General features: G+C 41.8%; 2 protein-coding genes across 5 annotated transcripts in view; one reads left to right on the forward strand and one right to left on the reverse strand.

Annotated features, from left to right (window-relative positions):
- Positions 1-6,306, forward strand: part of MAP3K15 (mitogen-activated protein kinase kinase kinase 15) — an 86,583-nt gene extending 80,277 nt beyond the window's left edge. For 2 of the 3 annotated variants that reach the window (XM_065840813.2, XM_071812520.1), the window contains 7 exons: positions 1,283-1,468; positions 2,212-2,317; positions 3,561-3,774; positions 4,629-4,741; positions 4,902-4,999; positions 5,120-5,196; positions 5,682-6,306. In XM_065840813.2, the coding sequence (XP_065696885.1) occupies positions 1,283-1,468; positions 2,212-2,317; positions 3,561-3,774; positions 4,629-4,741; positions 4,902-4,999; positions 5,120-5,196; positions 5,682-5,802 (915 nt within the window). In that variant the 3' untranslated portion in view covers positions 5,803-6,306. Of the gene's footprint in view, positions 1-1,282; positions 1,469-2,211; positions 2,318-3,560; positions 3,775-4,628; positions 4,742-4,901; positions 5,000-5,119; positions 5,197-5,681 lie in introns of those variants that run through there. The other variant, XR_010651548.2, reaches the window with a different exon arrangement.
- PDHA1 (pyruvate dehydrogenase E1 subunit alpha 1) lies at positions 6,300-19,942 on the reverse strand. 2 transcript variants are annotated; one of them, XM_065858748.1, is made up of 12 exons: positions 19,695-19,942; positions 18,089-18,103; positions 16,652-16,723; positions 14,945-15,118; positions 14,106-14,232; positions 11,624-11,715; positions 11,161-11,253; positions 9,599-9,754; positions 9,304-9,375; positions 8,376-8,443; positions 7,421-7,529; positions 6,300-6,755 (listed from the first exon to the last, which is right to left on the reverse strand). In XM_065858748.1, exons 1-12 carry the CDS (start codon positions 19,773-19,775, stop codon positions 6,591-6,593), a joined length of 1,224 nt encoding a protein of 407 aa, XP_065714820.1. In that variant the 5' UTR covers positions 19,776-19,942; the 3' UTR covers positions 6,300-6,590. The 2 variants fall into 2 exon arrangements, with proteins under 2 accessions (XP_065714820.1, XP_065714822.1); XM_065858750.1 differs by lacking the exon at positions 18,089-18,103.
- Between the last annotated feature and the right edge of the window lie 3,255 nt (positions 19,943-23,197).

The following is a 23,197-nucleotide window of genomic DNA, read 5'->3' on the forward strand; positions in this document are numbered from 1 at the left end:
GTAAACTAGAGACCAAGAACACAGTACATGAATCTTAGAAAAAGCTACGGTAGATTTCTGTGGAGGGAAGTGACTGTAAAGAGGAGCAAGAAAAATTGTGCATTTGATTAACCCATAGCCAAGCAATACCACGCACCAGTAACGACTGCTTAGCCTTTTCTTCTTGATATCTGCTTCTAATGTTCCACTGACATTATCTGTTCTTACCAAGCCCATGGGTTTTCCCCTGAACCGCATGTACATGAAGGAGAGGCTGCTGTCTCTTCTTGTGATGCCCCAGCAAGCCCTTGCTCCTGGCACAGAGGCACTTGCAGCACCGCTGCCGGGTCCTACGGCTCCTGGGGCACCTCCAGCAGAGCCCAGCGGCTCCACACAGCGCAGGGTTTGCTGCCCCTGCGAGGCTGCCCTGGAGTGCAGGTCGGCTCAGCCCACACCCCAGGGGCTCCTGTCGAGCTTTTCAAACCCACAGGCTCCAGCTGCGGAGGCAACTGGGGTAAATTTCTGCTCTGAGCTTAAACTGCAAAATAGCTTTACAGAGGACTAGAAGTCATATGTGAGATCTTAGTCAGAAATAACCAAGGCTCTAAATATTTTCCAGGATAAAGAAGGATCATATAGTAACAGTGAGCCCTACCTCAATCTCCAGCTGTTTCACAGCACTGCTGTAACCATTTCTTTTCCAGAATTTCTGTAATACTTCTCCCTTTAATTATACAGGTTGTTGTTCTTACAGGCATTTGGATGGCTTTGACTGTGGGGCTTGTAGACTACAAATCATAGAATGAACACTTGAGTCCTATCAGTGTGTAATCTTAGACCTTTTTCTGAATTATGATAAATGCATATATAAACATAATTTTTGCTCAAGGAAATAAAATGTTTGCATAATTAGATATATGTCCAGATTCACCTTATCAAAAGGATATAATCTAAAAAAAATTTTCTCTTACTGATTCTGCTGTTTTAATAGAGGAGAGCTGCCCTCTGCAGTACATTGTAGATATGTGTGTTATCTGAACCACCTTCCTTTCCTTTGTGACAGCCACAATAGCAGCAGACTTAATTTATTGATGGAAAATATGAATCACTAATACAAAATTGTAGTTAGAAAAAGGTAGAAGGTAAAGGCTTTCCAGAAACAAAAGTTCTGTGATTTCTGTACATCAGTGTAAAACATGCATAGGCAAAGCTATAAATTGTGACCCTAAAAATAGTAGTGTGACCGTTAGATGATTAATGACTCTGGGATTAACTTGATATACATTCATTATGTTTTCTCCAGAGCTCTGAAGAACTACAGCTTTCAGTGGCCCACATCAAGCAAATTATTGGGATTTTAAGGGACTTCATACGCTCTCCAGAACAGAGAGTGATGGCTTCTACCATTTCCAAGTTGAAAATGGATTTGGACTTTGACAGCGCTTCTATCAATCAGATTCATCTGGTGCTGTTTGGATTTCAGGACGCGGTGGGTCCCTTGCCTAGAGAAGGGAGAGAGGGGAATTCTTCCTGGGCAGCTTCTCTATTCTTCCTCACCCTTCTTTTTTACCCTGGTCATGCTGAGCAGCCATTTTCTCCCCAGTTCCTCAGAAGCACCTGTGCTTGCTGGGGAAGGTGGGAGGATGTGGGCAGTATGGAGCAGACAAAGCCCTGGTGACTGATTGTATGGAAGACTATGAAAAGACTGAAGGTGTTTGAAGATCAGGTTTTCCCTGGCAACTTGTGGACCAGTGCTGAAAGTTCCCTCGGTCTAGGAGGAACTCTGGGGTGTGGCCGTAGACATTAGACGAGCTCTTCAGAGGGGCAGATGGGGCTGGACACACAGCCCTGTTGTGCTGGTGCCTCAGCGAGCTTCAGGTGGGCACTCCCAGACAGGCCTTGCAGCCAAGGGAAGTGGTGCTTGACAGGCTGCCCATGTACTCACTGCAAGCTCTAGTGTTTGTTCTGGATCTCACCTTTATTTACTGTGCTGTCCCTCCTTGTACTGTTGAGGGGCTTGAATGTCACAGTCTGGGTATGGTTTGAAAGCTCTAGCCTAAAATCGATTGCATAGACTTTCAAAGGTCTTAGTGACCTTTAAAAGGTTTTAGTGACTGATGCAGTTGTTACTTCATAAAATTTCATCTACCTGTTGAAAAACAAGATTGTATCTCATAAGAGGGTGTATGCAATAGTTGTTTGCTGCTCTTTCACTTGCTTATTTATTTACAGGTGAACAAAGTATTAAGAAATCATTTAATAAGGCCCCACTGGATGTTTGCAATGGATAACATAATTCGCCGTGCAGTCCAAGCAGCAGTCACTATTCTTATTCCAGGTAAATCAAAGCAGCTGAAAAAAATTAAATATATATATATATTTTTTTTTTTTTTAACGAGGTGTCTGTTCACATATCAAAGAGTTACAGCGATTGGAACAGTTTAGACATTTAATCTGTCAGCATGCCATTAACTGTATCCCATGTGCCACTATATCAAAGGCACAGGGTCAGAATGTTGTACAGAAAGAAGTGTTGATCTGGAGGATTAATGCAGCACTTGCAGTACAAAAGCAGATAATGAGGAGCTGATAACCAGTGATGCTGCACCACCGGTGTGGTCCAACCATGACAAAAAAAGGGCAGATTAAATTCAGTATGGGCTGGAGCTTTTCTGGTAAGAAAGAAAATGATTCTGTATAACATTTTAATGAAATCCAAGGTGGGTAACACTGCACAGGTCTGGTTTTGTGTTCTGAAAAAGGATTACTGAGCCATGGAACAGATACAGAGAAGGAAGTGCATTAATATGAGGAGTATGATTTTGGCCTACAGATTGGTAATAGGAAAAATCACCAGCATCAAGAAGGACAAACAACTAAGAACTGTCTAGGAATAAGTATAACTCTTTGAGGTGCTGAGCACCCCATCCAGTATGAGAATGTTCTGAGAGCACTTACTGATGGTGAGCCCTTTCAGTCCAAATTTGCTTTAGCTTTCAAGCCAAGTCAGCCAAATTTTTAAGATTTTTTTTTTTAGGACTTTGTTTGTAGAAGAATGCTAGCTATTCTTTGCTGGGAAGGGTGGCCACCTGCAGCAAGTTCTGAGAGAAGTTAGAGGTTAGAAATTCTACCTGAAAAAGAGAAAAGTTTCATAAATTCTTTGGTTCAGAGCATTAGGGGGAAAAAGCCTTTTTTAAAAAAAATTTTACTTTTTAGAAAAAGCAAGCTTTCAAGTTTTTCTCATTACATTAATTAAAAGATCTTTAATAAAATGCATTAATCATAAATGTATTTTTCATCTCTACAGCTGTAATCTACAGCTACCTACCTGTACTGGTGTGCCATGGTTGCGCTATTACAGTGCCACTCATTTTTCAGTTGACGCCAGAGAATATGTGGTCCAGCTCACATCATCCTTTGCTACTCCCCTGCTCAGTATTGTGAAAGCACATTCTGCAGCCAGGGCATGTCCTCAGCTGAAACTCCCCCACCCACAGGAATAAAAAACAAACTGTAGTACCCTGAAGGCAGACTCAAAAAAAAAAAAAAAAAATTATTCTTACACTGTTTAATTTTGCCAGAGCTTCGAGCTCACTTTGAGCCAGCATCAGAAACTGAAGGTGGGGACAAGGATGGCGAGGAAGCAGAGGACAGTTACCAGCCCACTGAACAAAACAGGGCTGAGGATCCCACCGCTGTTACATCAGGAGTCAGCACCCTTAATTCGGTGGTGTCACACGAGGCTCAGCAGCAGCTTAGCCTGGAGCTGGGCAGACTTAAACAAGAGACCTTAAGGTAACCCTCCTATAGAGACTGTGGATTTAGGTTCAGGTGGTCTTTGAAAAGTTCTCAGATGTTGCTTTCTATAGTGACATGTACATACATAACATACATACTGCTCACCTGGTTTTACTGCCTCCTGATAAAGCAGGCCTTCTAAGAATACTGGTGCATTCAGAATATGCTGGTAGCACTGGTTTGACAACTCAAGAGCCTTCAGCACATTTTTTTTCTGTGTAATTAATTACAGAATGTCATATTGGATTTTTCTGTTAAGTAATTAGACTTGTGCAACTGTGCCCATTTCATTCCTACTTCCTTAGCTCCTTGGATGCCACCTGACCCAGTGGCAGTGTCCTCCAAGCTGTTCCTGCAAGGAAAGGCCAGAAGCTGCTCTGTCCTGCTTTCACAGGACAGGCTGCCCACAAATTAGCATAAGCAGAGCCCATCCCGTGTCTCATGGGTTACATTTGTAGGCTGCTGCCAGTGTGTAAACACCTGAAGGTCCCATTCTTTATGGATTTGGTGTAAATCTGTACTCAGAAAGTCCCTGCTAGAACATCAGCATGACACTGTTCAGCAGTAAATTACAGTATAAACGCAGCAGCTCTGCCCAGGGAGGCTGTGAAACAACAGGAACAGAATTTACAAGCTGCCTACTAAATTCTGCATAGATGAAAGCCTTGAAATGCCTCCACTAAACTGGGTCTCAGACAACCAAAATGAAATGTGTAAACCATAAAATATGTTACTTAAGACTATCTCTTAAGTGTTTCTGTCCTTTAGTAGTCACTAAAAATGATAAATACTTTTTTTTCCGCTGGATTTATTCACAGTAGGGTTGTGTTTGATTTCTCTCATGCTAACAGGCTTTTGGAAAACCTTATTCAGAAGGAGAAAGATTATCAGGCCCTCTTACGACAATCTTTGGAACAAAAAACTCAGGAATTACACTGGCTTCGATTAAAACTTAAACCTGAAGGTATGAGATACTGCATACTTTGACAGTTAGTTGTACACAAATCTATTGGATCATATGCTTGTTTAAAGGATGGTCTATTATTTTAAGCTTCAGTAGTCTGAAAACCACTTTTGTCCTAGTTTTGATGTGTATTAACCCATACTTCTGTTTTCTATTAAAGGTTCCCAACAGTCTGCAGCAACTTTTAAAGAGAAAGCAGACCCTGAGCTCATGCACTGGCTGACACAACACGGAGCAGACTTGGATGCCATCAAGAGGGTAATAAAATAAAAAAAAAAAAAAATCACTTTTTTTTTTAAAAAAAAGGTCATTGTAGTCATAATTAGCAGTTTGGTTTCAAAGAAGGAATATTAATTTAGGAATAAATTTGCCTTCCAGTTTGCTGAGGAAGATTATACACTAAGTGCTGTCCTTAATGATATCACTAAAGATGATTTGCGGTATCTTCATCTCCGGTAAGAAAGGACTTTTTAGTTCATTCTTAAGAGCTTAATTAAAGGTAGCTTGGAAAAAAACATTTTTAGAAGTTTTTCAGGGAGGTCAGTGGCAACCACTGTGAATTTCATCCCTGATTTTCTGTTAGTTTTTCACATCTTAACTGACACAGCACAACTATTCCACCTCAGGTACTTCAAGCCATCTACATTTTGGCATTTATCAAGGCTGGGAGCTATTTCGGCACCATTCAGGATGATGTTATCACATGGAAAACAGGCTAAAGAACTTGTTTTTCCTACACATTGGTTCAAGGCCTTTTGTTGTCATTCTGCTAACCTAGAAGTCATTTTAGCTATAGCCTTAAAGAAGTGTAGTGTTTTGTTTTCCATGTCCTGTCATAACTGGTATATCCTTGGCATTCCTAGAATTTACTTCTTGCTCACTTTCAAGTAATGGAGATGAGGGAGTCCTCCCTAACTGTTCTCTATTGTTCTTCATACAGGGGTGGTCTCCTCTGCCGAATTTGGAACGCAATATTAAACTACCGGCAAACATCTGGGAAGACCTCAGTGCAGAAGGTTAATACTTTGGAAGGAGAACATGTAATGGGAATAAACAAATGAGAGATACATTCCTACCACTTAAATTATTAGATGTATATATTTATGTATAGTGGCCTTGCAGGTTTTGCACAGTTATGTAGCTTGTTTGACCATCAGTGTAACACACAGTGAATAGTAACAGCTTTTAAGCCAGTGTCAATGCACTCAAATTACTTACAACATACTACTGCAGATGTCAACTGCCTATCAGTATCATAAAAAGCATTAGCTGAGAAAAAAACCCTTTTCTGCAAAACAGGTACCACACATCTGAATTGGCTTCAGCATTGTGAAAACTGTGAACTTAAGATGCCTTACAGTTCTGCTGGCTAATGGTTTGAGCAGGGAGGGGGCTATACTAGAGCCTGTGTCACCTCTTCATAGGTGAATGTATATAGCTTTTTGTATTAAAGCTACACTCCCTGAACTACTGTGTGTGCTGGTGTGTTGTTTACATCTAGTTACTGGTGGTTTTTGGAAACTGGGTCATCAAGAAACAAAGCAAACAGACTACTAGATAAATGTTGTTAAAGTTTATTTTTTTTTTCCACTGTACAGAACACATACAGCAATTCAAAGAAAAGCCAGCAAACATATAGCACTTAAAATAAACCACTGCTTTCTCTTAGTTTAGCTCCTTCTGAAACAACATTCAGCATGTTTAAGAAAATCCACATTGAGACAGATTTCCCTACACATTTCCTTTTTGGAAAGAACTTTAAATAAGCTTAAGGTTTGTTTCTCAGTCCTTGTGTTTCCTGTAAATGCATTCACTTATTCTTATGAATGTTATGCCAACAAAAAGGCCTTTAGTTGACAGACTTGTACCTTATCCACTGGTTTGGACCACGCACTTCAAAGGGTGGCTCGTTGTAGTAGATGTGGTGACCTAGTTCTTCCAGTGGTGGCTCTGGGTCAGTCGTAGCAAACTGAGCAGCTTCCTCGATCTCTTTCCTTACTGCTACATCAATTTCCTAAACCAAAAATGGATGTTTATTAGAAGGCAGCTCAGAAAAAGCAGCACAGTTTTGAATTTAAATGCAGTGATTAAGTATTGGTCAGAATTAGCATTAACACTGTGTCTATAAACATTAAAAACCTGTTAAAACTTACTTCCTACTAAACATTTGTCCCTTACTGCCTTTTGTAACTCACTGCCAGTGGAACATTTTCAATTCTGATTCTGTGAAAGTGTGTTTTGTTTTTTTTTTTAAACAAGAGTTGATGAAAGTATTTACAACATTTGCTTAGAGAGCTCCTGACTCCTGCACTGGGGTTTTTTACTATCAATAATTTCCCTTTCAGAGACTTAACCCCTTCCTAGGTAGGCAAGAAAGCCTGGGTAGTTTTGATTTCTACATGTTTGTTAGTATATGACAAGAGTGGTACTTGAAACACTAACAGTCATACATACACACAGCCTTGCACTGCCGAGTTACACTCGGCACCCAAAAGCAGAAAAATGTTGCGGGCAACTTGATTAGCTGGTCTGCAACAAAACCTCACCTTCACCAATAAAAGTGATGTTAAAACAAACTTGAAAGAACAAGTGATGCACACTGCCCTATGGTGAGCATTCCCACACTAATGAGCTCTGGAAAGCACAAGAGCTTGCTTAAACAGCAACTAAAAGCCATACCTTTAATTCCTCAACGCTAGCAAGGTTGTTGTTTACCATCCTGTCCTTTAGCATAGTAATGGGATCGCTTTTGCTTCTCACTTCTTGAATTTCTTCTCTAGTACGATAGCTAGGAGCAAGACAAGCAAAGACATGAACTTCTTCAGGGGTACCCTTGAATAGAGGTGAGGTTCTGGACACAAGCTCACTTTTAAAGGAAGGTGTAACCCAAGGATTGTCAGGGATGCAACAAAAATACAGTGACATTCATCACTCACAGGGTGGCACAGTTACATCTAGAACTCTGCTTATAGCTCTAAGTGGCAACTGAGCTGAAGCAGCTGCAAACTCAAATATAAAGTAGGTGGGGAAAGGGCAGCAATCCCAGCCTGAGACAGCCACTACAAGGGACTATACTGCCTCTTTCCAACCTCCCCTTACTGGGATTCTAGGTGACTTGCTGCACACTTCCACTCTGGGTTTCTAGCCAAGCACGGGGATACACCTCTACTTCATGTAGATAAATTCAGGCTTGTCAGCTGGTGCAATGCCCAAGTCTTTTTGGCACCTGGATATTTGTATTTTTGAGAAGTGTTCTACTTGACTGGGCAGTCCAAACTGTGCCTATGATTTTAGTTTGCAGGATTTTAAATCCACTAAAAAAATCCACACTGCTTTTCAGTTCAAGCTACTTGAACACACCATGAAGTCACACTGAAAGTAGAATTCATTAACAGAAAGCACAGAAATTTAACTGACATTGTGCTTGTTCTAAAACTAAAACTCTTAATACTGCAAGTAAAACAAGTGTTTTACATGACCACAAATTATCAGCTGAGCAATGAGATGAGTGATCAGACTGGTCATAACCTTTATACAGACTTCAGTGGATTGAAACAGTGAATCCATGACCATTTCAGGATTTTGACCATCAATACTTATTTGTGTTGAGTGAATGCCAAGAATGTCACAGTACCTGATTCCAGGGTCACTCATACTGTGGCCATGATAACGGTATGTCTGCAGCTCCATCACAATAGGACCCTTAAAAAGAAAAAACAACACGGAGTCTTACTACCTTGAGTGACCGATTTGTTGTTAGAGCAGCAAGTATTTGCTATAGGTGAATTGCACCAGTGATGAATGACTTAAACTGAGAAAAAAAATTGAATTAAATTTACATAACATTATAACAACTAGTAAAATTAAACTTAATTCTTTTCAAATGAAAGCATATGTTGATATTATAGGCATTTATTTTCCCGTTCTAATTAATTGAGCAGCACTATACATCTTCCCTTCCAATGACACTCCACCATTACTCAGAATATTTCAAATTGCCTGTTGTTTCCCTCTAAGATTTTAACTCGGTTATTCTTCTGTATTAATTTTTTTCCTTTTCTGTTTTATGTTCCCAGCACAAACATTATTTCACCAATTACTAAAAACCTTTAAAACCAGTGTAGCAGGCTTGGGTGACAGACAATAATGCTGACTGACAAATTTTTACTTCATTTTCCATTTGTTGTAAATACAGGATGATTACTACTTCATTTGATACTTCCCTGATTAACCTCTTCACAAAGAACACAACTGCCTGACAGAACGCCTTTCACAACAGAAATTAACTTGGGGTAGAAATGAGGAAAAAGATGACAGAGTATGAGGACATATATTTTTTTAAATGCTTGGTTAATACTAATTGCATGTTAATAAATTCTAACAAAATTAAAGAACCACTCAATTACTTACAGGTTCAATACGGTGGAGAAAAAAAGGAAATAAAGGTCAAGTAAAGTTTCAACAGTGACTGGAGAAACTGGGCTAGATTAATAACATTTTATGTAGCAATAATCTGGCTAAGAATTTCACCTATGGAAAAGAAATTATGATTAGTGACTTACTTTTCCAGATCTACAGTGCTCAGCTGCAAACTTCACTGCTTCTCGAACACAGAGGATATCCATGCCATCCACCTGATAAAAAGAAACTACAAGTTAAAGTAAAAAAATGCCAAACCCTAAACTTCCAGTTCCAGTACTTCCACAAGTGCAAAAGGAATTCAGTTTCAAATTTTCCTATAGTTAAAAAATAATTATAAATACATTCAAGGAAATGCGTATGTATGTATTGTGTGGGTGTGTGCTTACGCATCCCCCTACTTCCAACCCTCAAAAAAAAACCTGGCGTTGTCCTCACCCTGAGTCCTGGAATGTAGTCTCCTCTTTTGTAGTAGTCAGTGCTGGCTGCAGCTCTTTCAACCGAAGTTCCCATTCCATATCGATTGTTCTCACAGATAAAAATACAAGGCAACTTCCATAAGGCAGCCATATTGTATGTTTCAAATATCTGCCCCTGAAAGAAAAGGAGCAAGTTACATCTAGACAGGGAGCTCAGCCTTCAAGCAGTAGGCTCTACTGAAAGTCATCCAGTTGCAGAGGTCTAGTTAGGAGAAAGTGTAATACTAAAAGCAATCTGAAACCGGCCCCTTGTGGCAGGTCAGCAGGAATAAAAGAGAAGCTACACTATACAAGGTAATTGCCATCTCAACTAACAGTTTATAGAACTTAATTTTTAAACCTATGTCAGTATCTCTGTTAGGGTAGCACAAAACCTTCAGCTTTAAGTGAAGTATTTCAGCAACAGTCATAAAAACCTTCACATTTGATTAACGTGGCAGGATGCTACTACAGCAAAGTAAAGTTTGACCACAGTGCCAGCATCAGCCTTGCTATTCTAAGTCAAAGACAGGGAAAACCAAGAACTGACATCTCCACCTGTGTTTTGAAAGTGGGAAATTATATCAACAGCACACTCTAAACCACCATTTTCTTATCTGGCTTAATATCTCCGCTGATAACATGAAGAGACTGGCCAGAATATCAAAAGAACTCTGCAAGATGCTCTGTCTTTGCCTCCATCCTCAGAAATCTAAGTTACATGTTTCTCCCCATTTGGCAGCACTGTCATTGTCACTGCCATCCTTCAGAGCTCTCCTTACAGCACAGAGACTTCAGGGTGTAATGGGAAAGAGGATAACAAAAGTAACTGGAAACCCCCTCCTCCCATGACTCATGCAGTGTTCACATAATGAACCATTAGCCTTACTCACTCCCTGAGTATCCAGAGCACTGCAGGGCTGAGCAGCTTTCCCTTTGCTCCAGCAACAACGGCAGAGTTCAAAACAGAGGGTAGGAAAAGACAGAATTTTACACAGGTACAAAACTTGGTTAAAAAATCCAAGGTCATCAGGCCTACACTCCTGATACAGAAAGAGTATCTAGCAGTTAACTTTTTAACTGTTGATCTGAATCACCCTTCTGAAGACTACGCAGTACTTGAAACACGCTCCTCCTCAAATGCCGAAGACAACACAAGTAAGAGGTGCTAGCACCCGAAATTTGCAAGATGCCCAGCCACCTAAATAAAGTTTGTCTCAGTGAATAGCACTTCACAACAAAAGGCTAAAAAAAACTGCAGTGGGCTGCAGGACAGGTGGTGTACCTTGGCTCTTCTCCCCAGGACTGTTTTTTCAGCACCAGTGGCCTTCAATAAAGCATCCTCGCTGCACGAAGCCCAATACAACCACCTCAGTCTAAGTTTCATGTCAGCCATTGCCTGGGTTGCAGGTACTGCACAGGCTGGGTGAAAAGGGCTCTCCCACCACGTGGTGGAAATGCAGAGCTGACAGCTCCCAGAAGGAAAACTGATTACCCACAGTCACACTCCTCACAGAGCCCCACTAGACAAAGCTTGTTTACCTGATTGGCTGCACCATCCCCATATAAAGCCAAACAGATTTCGTTTCTGCCGAAGTATTTACAGGCCAGTGCAATCCCAGCTCCAAGAGGAACCTATAACAGAGTACAGGACAAACCAACATCTCAGAACAACGTTTAGAGCAGTTGGAGATAGGCGGCTTATGAACTGTAAAGTGATGGTTACACTGCTAGAGATCTGCTCAAACAAGTTGTTAGCAACCCACTTAGATTAGTTCCAATCTGTATTACAGCCAAAATCTAAACATTAACTATATTCTCAATTTTTTTTTTGCTACAGTTCACAAAACGGTGAGCAAACCAGAATAAAGACATAACAGATTTAATAGCCACAGAGTAGCAGTATCTCCTTACAAGCTCACACAACAAAACACAAGAGGAAACCACTGGCACTGGACAAAAGCCAAATTCAGCTTGTGATTTAAAGTAGAAGTTATGTATATACCTGAGCACCAACAATACCATTGCCACCATAGAAGTTTTTGGTATACATATGCATTGATCCTCCTTTTCCCTTTGCACATCCTCCTTTTCGACCTGAAACATGAAGAACAAGCAATTTATTTTTCTCCCCAGAGGAAAAAATACTATGCAAATGGGAACAGCTAATTCAATTCCTAGAGGTAATAACACTAAGACCATGTTGTTGCTATTAGATCTGTGTGCAGTTAAGGCACAATGGCCTCTCCCAAATGAGTTTACAGTTAAATATGTCACAAAACAATGAAGAGATGGGGTAAAAAGAGAATGATAATGAAAACATAATTTGGGAAATACAGAATGAGATTTAGAAGAAATTTTAAAACCAACCAAGAAGTTTCAGTGTCCTACTATAAAAAAGCACTTTCTGATAAGCATATGGGGTTTTTTTAATAGCCAACATGGTCTGTTTCTCATGTACGGAATCTGTAAAAAGCAGTATTTACAGTCTTTATTACTTTTGGCTTCTGCAAAAAAGATATGAACACTGTTCCAAATTAGTTGTAATAATGTACACCTGACTTCCCTGTAACAATAACCAGAAGTAAAAATTACAGATAGGACCTTTTTTTTTTTAAAAAAAATAGAAAAAAAAAAGGCAAAACCAAACCAACCACTCCCCACCCTGCCCCATCATAAACATCAAAAAGTCACATTTATTCAAGTTGTAGTTTGGAGAAAGCTGGTGGTCCATGAAGCATTACAAACAAGCCTATTAAATGAGCTGATCTAAAAAAACATAAAATTTCTCATCAACCCACTCTATTTCTCATTCTACTCTGTCTTGTTAATAGCCACAGAGGTTTCTATTTTATTTCTAATAAACACAGCTTGTTTGGTTGTTTTTTTTCTGCCTTTGCTTTTTAGAAGATGTATGCTTGATCTCTTTCAGGAATTTGTACTTCTCTTTCTCATAGTGGATCATTTTTTATTATTGGTCTTGCTTTACCTTTCATATGCTTACGAATTGGCTTCATGTTAGCTTTTTTGGATCCTGCCAGCTAGAGCCAAAGTAAAGCAAAAGTAATAATAATTAAAAATGATCATCTAATTTTAATCAGAAGACTGTTTCTCTTAACTGTAATTAAACTTCAGTAATCTCCCTCCATTTTTTGTACAATCCTTTCTTGTATTTTAGCTAAGAACTCCTGGTTTTACCAATGTCACTTTCTGCTATACTTTCTACTTTTCTTGGAACGATCTGCCTTGATGTCCACAAAACTGTTTGCCAAGGAATTATCAATTCTCCATAAAAGTCCTTCTTTATAGTTTGTTTCCTTTAGGATTGTATCCACTAGTCTTTGGGTGACTCTGCTTCCTGCTCCTTCAAAGACATTTGAATTCTGTAATTTTATGGTCATCAGAACTCAGGCTGTCTTTCAGTTTGGCATGTTCGGTGAAGATATTTGTTGGCAAAAATCCACTCTAGCAGCACTCCTCCCTAGAAACTTGCCCTAAGTGTTGGTACTTGGAACAGCAGTCTCTGTACTGCAGATGCTCTTTCCCAAATAAAAGACCGCTAGGCACAATGCTGCAGAAGATAATGCACGTTGTGAAAAGAAATAAATTATTATCATGACTGATGTTTGTAGTTTCAGTGCCAATAGTAGACTTTAGTCATGACAATCTCCTTACATAGTCTCTTCTCAGTATGAAGTGACACTTGGAAAGTCAATCATCCACTAGACTATGGGCTTCCACGCACGTTATTAACTTGTATTCTTAACACACACTTATATTCTTAGTATATGAAACCATATCTCTTCTATACCTTCAAAATGTGTTTTCCTGTATTAACATTTCAAGAATACCAATTCTAGGATCAAGATGTTATTTATACCAATGATTCACAAAGGCCTTCAAACTCCTTGTTCATTTTTCACTTCTGGGACCCTTTCACAGACCTCTAAGAGTTCAAGAGGCTGATCCACTCCTCTCTTCCTTGCTCCATCTATGACCCTCTCTCTCTGCAAAGTCTTAGCTCTGTCTAGATCACCATCTAAGACTCTTGTTACAGTCGATTTTTCCAAAAAAATTCAGTTTATCATTACAGACAGTGTTTACCAGTCTTCCTAAGACTTCAGCAGTTTAATTCTGAAAATCCAAGCCTGTCTCCTAGGGAAGGTAATGCCCTGTCTTATTGAGAATAAACGTCGACCACTAGCAAGCTCCATCTACCCAATCTGCCATAGCACAACAAATACCGCATATGGTATCAAGAAAAATTTTCAAAAGTTGTGCTTTAGAAGTACCAGCACAATCTGTGTGACTTATGTTTTTATTATAATTTTATGCTGCATCCACTTTTTATGAAATCAATTTATTCTACATCTCTAAACTGCTTCTAAAGATACACTATACTTCATGTACCAACATAACTGAATTTGAATTAAAAATTCTGATGCAAGTACAGCAGCATGTGAATCCTCACTTTACCAAGCACAAACCTGTCAGTTCTGCGAGAATTTCTCGAACAGGCACTCCTCGTGTATAGGTAAAGCCATGAGCTCTGTAAGCTGTTATCAGATGGTCTGTAGGCTTTATGGCAGCTTCGATCCCTACACAGCAAGCCTCCTGTTACAAAAAAATGCAGAAAAGCACACGATTTCCACAGTCAGCAGTGTGGCAAGGCTAGTTATGGTATCAAGTACTTCAAATATGAGCAGAAACCAGGAAAAGCACAGAGACAGGAGACTGCCTTAAATCCCAAGGTGTGGCAGGTCTGTGTTTGCATAAGCTGGAGCCACAACAGCCTTGGGCTTTACATTCCAACCTGTCCTGATTTCAACTAACAAAAGCAGCCAGGAGGGGAACCAGAAGCTGCAAAGATCTGTGGAATTTTTCTACACCCATCTCCCAAATGAAACATCTAAGTAACTGCAATTCAAAAACAAAGCGGGGAAATGGACAGATGGCAAAGTTTCACCAAATTCATGAAGTTCCTTCTCTTGGCTATTGCTTTTTAGTGGGCATATGGCCTGTGAGACACTGGAACAAAAAAATATCAGTGAAGCTTGAGGAGGAGGATGTGGGCCTCCAAATGTGTTGAACTTAATATGTTGCTTATTCCTCACCTTCAGCTGATCTTCAATTGCACCTTGCCTTCTCTCTCTTCCTATTGGTGTCTCAAGACCTCAGGGATTCCCTTGTGTGCAAATCATGGATCCAGTTACAACCAGACATTTTACATAGATACTTTGTTCTGATTTATTCTCCACTTGAATAAAGTCCCTAAATTAAGAAAACTAAGGCAATATAAAACCTCTTGGAAAAAATAAATTCTTACCTGACCATCATATAAGTGGCAGAAGCCACGAATAATCTTCTGCTTGTACAGCTGGTCAGACTTCAGCTCCATGCGTCGTATGGTCTGCATCATCTTGTAGTAGTGGAGCCCCTCATCTCGGGTCATCACTGCTGTGGTACTAGGGCCTTCTTCCAGGCGATGGAGGTCACATTTCTGCCAAGTTGAACAAGTAGTCATTTCTTGAAAGTAATTAATCCTATTTATGAATATCACTTTTTTTTTTGAAGTGCTATTTTAAAATTCTGATTTTAATATCTTTTAAAAAGAGAAAGCCAGCAAAACCTAAACTCATGGGTCAAAATAACTGTCAAGTTTGTGCACTATTTCCAAATTCAGGGAATTGAAAGCTTTACTTTTTAATAACAACAGATTTCCACTCATGAAATGAAGCCTTGCAGTTCGTACTAGCAGATGAACTAAAGTCCTAACAAAATACTGGAAATGTACATTTGCACAGTTGCTGCATGCCAAATACCTGATAAGAGCCAAGTTATTGGCTTAGTGAATGCTTAGTGAAGAGAGAAGACAGTTTCCTTCATGAAACAGCTTGTAAGATCTGGTCCTAAGACTGGACTTCACCTCTTTTAGTACCACTTCTAACGAGCAGTCATAAACCACTGTTGCACCAGCCACCTTGCCAGTCAAACAATCATGTATCCAGTACAACTTCCCCCCCAAACCATGGACTTTAGGCCCGATTTAGGTACCCACACAAAACAAAAATCAGTTGAGTTCAGTGGAACAGAACAAACAAATCACTCTGTCAGTGCAGATTAAATGGCCAAAGTACTGCTATAGATATTACATGGTTTATATTAAGCGTAGTCTCTCCAGAGCAAATCCACTGACACCTAGATGAATTTGATATAACATGTGCACGCTACTCTTGGGACAGCTCTGCCTCAGAGTTCATGTAACAACAGAAACTTAGGAGTCTTGTAATCAGCACGGGATCAAACATTAAACCTTGTGTCTACTCAGAAAAGATTCTTCATATAAACTTATTTTTCCTCCCTTCTGCCTGTGAAACAATTTTAATACTTTACAGGCACGGACCAACACAGAGTGGGTAAAAGTTTCTTTCAGAATTTATAAATTCCTGAATGAAAAGCCAGCACAAAAGCTACTGTCAATAGAAGCACTGTTTTTTCCTAAGGCATAGCCAATGCGGAAAGTCGGCAGAATATAATGCACATTTTTTAAGCAGCACCAAGTTAAGCATTAAAATTATGTCATATTTTTTCCTCCAAAACCTATATGGAAGTCAATCAGCTGCACATGTGGGACAGGCACCCATGACTCCATAAGCAAAAAAGAGATGGAAAGAAGTGTAGGCAGGCAACAGCAACTATTTGTTTTAAAAGTAGTAAGAAAACATTAATAGTCTTCCCTTCACAACATGAAAGGTTCTTTAGCTCTTCTGTGACTTCATTCTCACAGCTGCATTGCAGCATCACAGCTGCAAAGAATCACGACTTCACATTTTTAAGAAACAAGTAATGTTACTACATACTGCCTAGCACTGTACTTCCAGCTACATTTAGGATCAGGTGAAATAGTGAGGCGTTTGGTTCCGGAAATTCAAGCAGTATTTTTCTAATTAAAAAGGCAAAGGGGCAATTCCATCATGCCAAGATCTACAAGCACTTACACAGACTGTCAGTATTAAGCATTCAGCTGCTTTACCTTAACTTCAAATGTAGCTTCACTTGCAAAGTCTGCATAGTTACGTGATGATGCTACCATCACTCGAGATGCCTTTAAAAAAAAAAAAAGACAAAACCAAAACATGAGAAATACTTATTTATAATTATCAAGCAAAAATGGGTAAATTCTCAAATAATTTCTAACAGTACTCCCAAATTATGTGTGAATTAAAAGTCATCAGTGACACATCCTTGTAGTACCAGAGAACTTCTATTTTATACGTGTGCTAGAAGTACGTTAAAAAACAGTATTTAAAAATAAGATTATAAAAAGAGAACACAATTTTATATTTGTAGTACCCTTAATTGTCTAGATCTAAACCAAGAAATTTCAAAATATTGTGAAGAGCATCAAAGTCACAAAAATAATTATTTTTCCCTTCATCTGCCAGATTATCTATACAAGTAGAGACAGCCAATGCAGATTTTGATGGCTCTGTGCTGACTGGAATTTGCTTTATTAAAAAAAAACAACCCCAAACAAACACAAGCCAAACTAAACCAAACAAAAAGCAGATTTCTGGAATGTGAACTACTCTCACTCTTTCTTTTCAAGATGCAAGGCAATAACAACACAGAGTATCACTTAAGTGGGTAACAGCATGACCACTACTTAAAAATTACCTACAAACATAAAAGGTGACACACCGAGTATACATGAAATACAGAACAGAAGAGGTAGCATGGTAGGGAAGAGATAAGAGGGACATTTAAAAATACATTACTGTTCTGTCTTAAAAAATAAGCACAAGCTATTGACTAATGAACATCTGGTCTTTTTAGATAATTTCACAAAGTTTCACTGCAGCATCATATTCGATGCTCATGTGTCCCTGCATGCACTGTGGTCCTAGCATAAAGAACTGACTACATCTTTAGTGGCAAAATCGTATTGCTATTTAAGTTACACATACATTTCAGGAGCTCATTCAACCATGGAATTTACATACATTTAACTGAAGGTTCATTATTTCAAAAGTCTGAGAATGTCTGGGTCACTGTCTCCAAAACAGGCCTGATTGATAGGTAGAAAGCTTGGAGAAAAGTCAGGAGAAATTTCTCAATCCATCCTAGTTACCTACTTTGTTGCATATTAGATTTAGCAATCCCGATCCCCCTCCTCCCCCTGCTCCATTATCAGATTAAACAGAGTTTTAAATATAAACCAAGTTTCTACACTGTTTACCACAATGCATCAGTATTATCAGTGAAAAAAAACCTATTTGACTTCTAGAGTTGGAAGTAAATCAAGAGTTTGGGAATCACAGAATGGCTGAGGCTGGAAAGAACCTTTGTGGGCAACCTGCTCCAACTCCCCCACCCCCCATCCTGCATATGACATAAAAGCAAAAGTTCTAAATAGATGGCCAATACACATGTCAAAAACAAATCTCTACATAACTAATTCAAACCTTACCTCACTAACAGCTCCCTAGGTTGGCAGCATTTTGAAGGGGAGAAAAAAAAGAAAAAAAGAGACAAGAGTAAGTGACTGCAATAATTAGGAGAGAAGTCAGCCAATGATTACCCAACTAGAACACTGTAAGAGGTAGCTTTCTTACAGGTAAGCTCTGCATCACCGAAATCGGTCTTCATGCTTTGCAATACGCTCAAAGTAGCTATAAAATACTACTTCACAGATTAAGACTGCTTCTATTTATTTGCTAATTTACACTTTCAATATAAATGCACAGGAACAATTCAAGACAAATGTTTACATATTTGGTAGTCCCTAGGATCCAAAAATCTGTGTTAAGATATCCAAACCAAATCTAGTTTTGACTTCCAAGAAAATGCAGATGTCAGGAGCCAGCCAAGTACTTGCAGCAAGGAACTAATTTTAGGCATCCGTGTTTGAAAATTTTAAATAGAGGTCTTATTTGTAAATTAGTAAATAGTTTCAGATACATATTCTACATAGTCTCAATACACATAGAAAGATCTTTTCCACATGAGAGATAACACACAACAAATGATATGCTAACACCAGAAAAAAAAAGAAGAAAATGAAAGAAAATCTAGGAAAAGGTGAAAAGAGACCATTGCTTAAACAAATAAAGGTGAAGTGGCTTTAAAAAGGTCAGATGGCTGAATTTCAAATGTAACAAGAAGAGTATGTTCATCCCCTGTTTAGGATCTGACCTGTGCTGACAGCCAAAATACAAATAAATAAAATAACTCTAGGCAAAGTGCCAGGAAATGGGTTTCAGAAATCAATCAAAATATTTTTTTAGTGCACTAAAGAGGAAGATAGCAAAGAGGTGGCTGCGCACGGAAGCGGCTGAGCGTCTCCGGGCAGAGCGGCTGCAGCCGCCTCTTCCCAGCGGCCCGGCTCCGGCCGGCGCCGCCGCGGGAACGCTCTGCCCTCCCGCCACAACGCCGGGGCTGCTGGAGGCACGTTCGTCCCCCGTTTCCCCTGCAGTGACCCCACGGGTGGGCAGCAGCAGCGGCCGCGGCGCTCGGAAAGCACTACGTACCGGGCATCTGTAATGGGCGATTATGCAGCGAGACCCTGCACCCAGCAACTGTTTTATTTTCACGCAGTTTTTTACACTGAGTGAAAAATAAATAAAGAGCTTTATTTTTTTTTTAAATTTATTTTATTTGCCGCCGGAACCAAGTAACCGGTCTGGCTCCGGTTACCCGCGTGCCGCCAGTCCTCACGCCCGCGTTACTTCCAAAGGACAAACCCATGACCCCGCCGCAGCAGCCGTGCGGTCCCAGCGGGCGGAGCCCAGAATCGCCGCTCCCCGCCAGCCCTGCCCCGGCCTCTGAGTACCCGGACACGCCGTGACCGGGCAGGGCCTGCGCCAGCCCAGGTGCCGGTGAGTGACAGCGGGCGACACGCTAACAGCTGAGGCGGTACCGGCCGCCCTGGCGTGGCCCCGCCGACAGCGCCCGCCGCCCCCGCGCGTCTCGCTCCCCCACCATAGAGAAGCGCGCGACAGCCCCGGGCCACCCCGCCGAGCCCGTTGGTCCCCCCCGCCCCGTTCTCTGGCCGGGCATGTAACGGCCGCACTCACCGTCCTCCCGGCGGCCGCAGCCGTAGCGGCGGCCGGACCCTGCAGCACCCGGGAGAACGCGGCCAGCAGCATCTTGCGCATGGAGCGACAGCGCCTGGAGCGGCACCCCCGTCCTCGAGTCTCCTTCAGCCGCCGCCCCTGCCACCACCGCCGACCGCCCGCCTCCCCGGCCAACCGACAGCCTCCCCGAAACTCGCTTCCGAGCAGTGGGCCGACCGGCGCCTTTCCCTGCGTGCCTCCTCGGCGGCGCGCATGCGCGGGGGCCTGGCGGCGTCGAGGCAGCTGATTGGCGCGGTGGGGAGCTGGGACACGGCGGGCAGTGACGGGCCGACACGGGCTGCTGCGTGGTGCTTTCTGGGGAGTGTGTGGGCTGTGTCCAGGAGGAGGGGCGATACGTGGGGTCAGCGGGATCCCTCATCGGCGAGAAGGCCTCACGAGCCGGTCATAGAATCACGAAATCGCAGAGTAGTATGGGTTGGAAGGGACCTTGAAAGGTCATCTAGTCCAACCCCCCTGCAATGAGCAGGGACATCTTCAACTACATCAGGTTGCTCAGAGCCCCGTCCAGCCTGGCCTGGAATGTCTCCAGGGATGGGGCATCTATCACCTCTCTGGGCAACCTGGGCCAGTGTTTCACCACCCTTGTTGTAAAAAATTTCTTTCTCATGTCTGGCCTGAATCTCCCCTCCTTTAGTTTAAAACCATTATCCATTGTCCTATTGCAACAGGCCCTGCTAAAAAGTCTATTACCATATTTCTTGCTGGCCTCTTTTAAGCACTGAAAGGCCACATCATTAAACATGCAAAAGATCAATTTGTTCAAAACACTTGGAGTCTAGCAAGTGCACCTGGATTAAGGCTGTCTTTGGCCAGCTGAACATGAAAAGGAGTGTTTTGAACATTCCCCCTCTTCCCCAGCCCTGCCACTTCCCCACCTCTGCCTGGTGCCTGGCAAAGCCCCTCCAGCATAGGGAGGCAGAGACACAGCTCCGAGCATTTTACACTGTGCTATTCAGGAATCGGTCTTCGTAAAGAGCATTCCCTAATTCATTTGTACATGTATTAAGTAACTAAAGTGTTAGTATACAACAGTACCTTTTAATTTCATAGGCATCCCATCCCTGGGAAGTGTGCAACAGTTAAGTTAACTAAATGTTGAGGAGTCCTCTGGTCAGATTGCATCTGCTGACCTCTCCAAGCCAGCCTCCCCTTCCCACCCACTGACAGGTTCACACTGCGGTTCCACGCTGGGTTGCAGAGGAGTGCCCAAACCAGGTTAACCGCTCCTCATGCCATCCTGGCTCCACATCTGGCTGTTGGCTCCTGCCCATGCTCTGCTTCCCTGAGCAGGGCTGACATCAGCACCCACATAACCCTGTAGCTGAGCACTGAACTGATCCAGCTAAATGGTAGCAACACTGCCCCTGTCCCCTCGGACCCCCCCCACCAAAAATGCTTGTGTTTGCTGAGTCCTGAGGGTTGCACAGAGCTCAGCACATTTGCAGCACGACTGATAAATGCTTAAAGCACAGTTAGCACTGAAAATATGTTCCTGAAGCTAACTACACCTCAGCGTCCATCAGAGGACAGAAAGCAGGCTTCTGTTTCTGAAACACAGCTTCAGCTGGATCCCCACTGAACTGTTCACCTCCTTCCTTGGCTACCTACTTGTTCTGTTGCACAGGATGCCAGCGGCCAATGTGATTCTTTCCTCATCTTCTCCATAACACAGAGTAGGAAGAGGTCAGGAAGACAGGTAGCCATCTCTGCAGACATGTTAAAAAGAAGCCTAACTCTTTATGTATTTGGTTAGTTGTTGGTTAGAAAAGCAAGCCCAGAGTTGGCACCAGCATGCTGAAAGACAGAAAATTACCAGACTTTCTTCAGCTTCAGGTGACAATGCAGAGCACTGGCAGTGCTCAGCATCCTACCTTTGTGCTGCTACCCTGTAGGTACTCCAGGTTACACTATGCATTGGCACAGGGTGAAATGTATAAAAGAAGCAATTTAAAGCTGCCTCTTTTCACATCTAAGGGATTAAAACATCTGAAAATAATGTCACTTGCTATCATGAAATCCACCTGTGAGTAGACAAGTAGTACTGTTTTCAATTCTCACTAAGGACAAAGTTCTTGCTAACACACTGCTAAAGGCAAGCCTACACAGGTGCTTCTTCTGGAGTCATTTTTGGTATGCAACTCATAAGAAGCTTGAATTTTTAAAGTTAGTTCTGCACTACCCAGCAGCTTTAGATGTCGTTCATGAAGCAGCAAGAGCAACAACAGCAGCTGGCCTCCAAGAGAACAAAATGCTGGGTAAAAACATTGATAAGTTGTTTCAGAAGGCATTTTTCCTGGAGTATCTTTAATCTGTAGCACTTCCCTTCTTGGAAAGTAATTACAGACTTGCTAGAGATGAAGTTCTGCAGCTAGAGAAAGCATTACCCGGAAGGTCTGTGTGAAGGTTTCCCCAAGGCTGCCAAGGCACTGCGACAGCCAGAGGGGTCCCAGGCTCCTTCTGAATGGTGTAGCTGTCTCTGTGTGGAAGTTCACAACCTCCACCTGTATCAACCAGTGTTGCACAGGACTGGAGAGGTTACTGATGGATTCATGTGCACCAGTAATGGTCATGCACACACCAGTTATGTTGGTGCAACTCATGAAACATAAATACTTCCAATGTTCTCCTGGCCTACTCAGGTTTACAGTGAGGCCAAAGGGCACCCAGGGTGGAATGACTTCTGCTGTCTGCAGGTGGCAGGATTCCTTAGCAGGCTGTGTCACCAACCTGCCAGGGACAGAGTCAGGAGATGGGCAGGGGGAAGCAGAGCCTTGGAGGTCACCTCATGGTAACACTGCTCCACCTGGCTGGTGACAACAGCTTCCTGACACCCTTCACTGGAGATGCTGCATTTTGGGAGAGATATGCAGAAAAAAAACATCTATTTGAAGAATCCAAAGGGGCCCAAATCCCCAGCAGCAACAGTAGCACCTATTTTCTTTCCCTGGTGCTTTCCTGTGAAGAGGGAAAATTGACCAACCAGGAGAAGGAGCACCTCTGAACATGGTGCTTTGTATGTATGGCTGAATCTTCCTGCTGCTCACCCCCTTTCTTATCCTCAGGCCTTGTTCAGCTTCCTCATATATTTTCGCTACTGAGAGCAAAATTCTCTGCTTCCTCTCCCCATGACTCCCAGTGCTGTTTCTTCCCTCTCTGTCATTTTGAACAAGCTGTTCCTTGTCCTACCTTCTCCATTGCACTAACTCCGTGTAACATTTCCTCCTCTCCTCCCATATCCTTTGCACCCAGATTTTTTACTTGCTAATACATATTTTTTTAGCACATCTCATTTGGAAAACTGGCCTCTGGTCAGAGCTGGAGAGATGTGCAGCAAAGGTAGCTTGCACTGGCAGGAGGTGGTAAGGCTGTCAGAATTTCCTGCAATACATGTGTGGCAGAATGCAAACCCCCCTTTCTCCCCCTCCCTCCTTCATCATGGAAGG

The sequence above is a fragment of the Patagioenas fasciata genome, chromosome 1, assembly GCF_037038585.1.
Source record: "Patagioenas fasciata isolate bPatFas1 chromosome 1, bPatFas1.hap1, whole genome shotgun sequence".
Classification (NCBI taxonomy): domain Eukaryota; kingdom Metazoa; phylum Chordata; class Aves; order Columbiformes; family Columbidae; genus Patagioenas; species Patagioenas fasciata.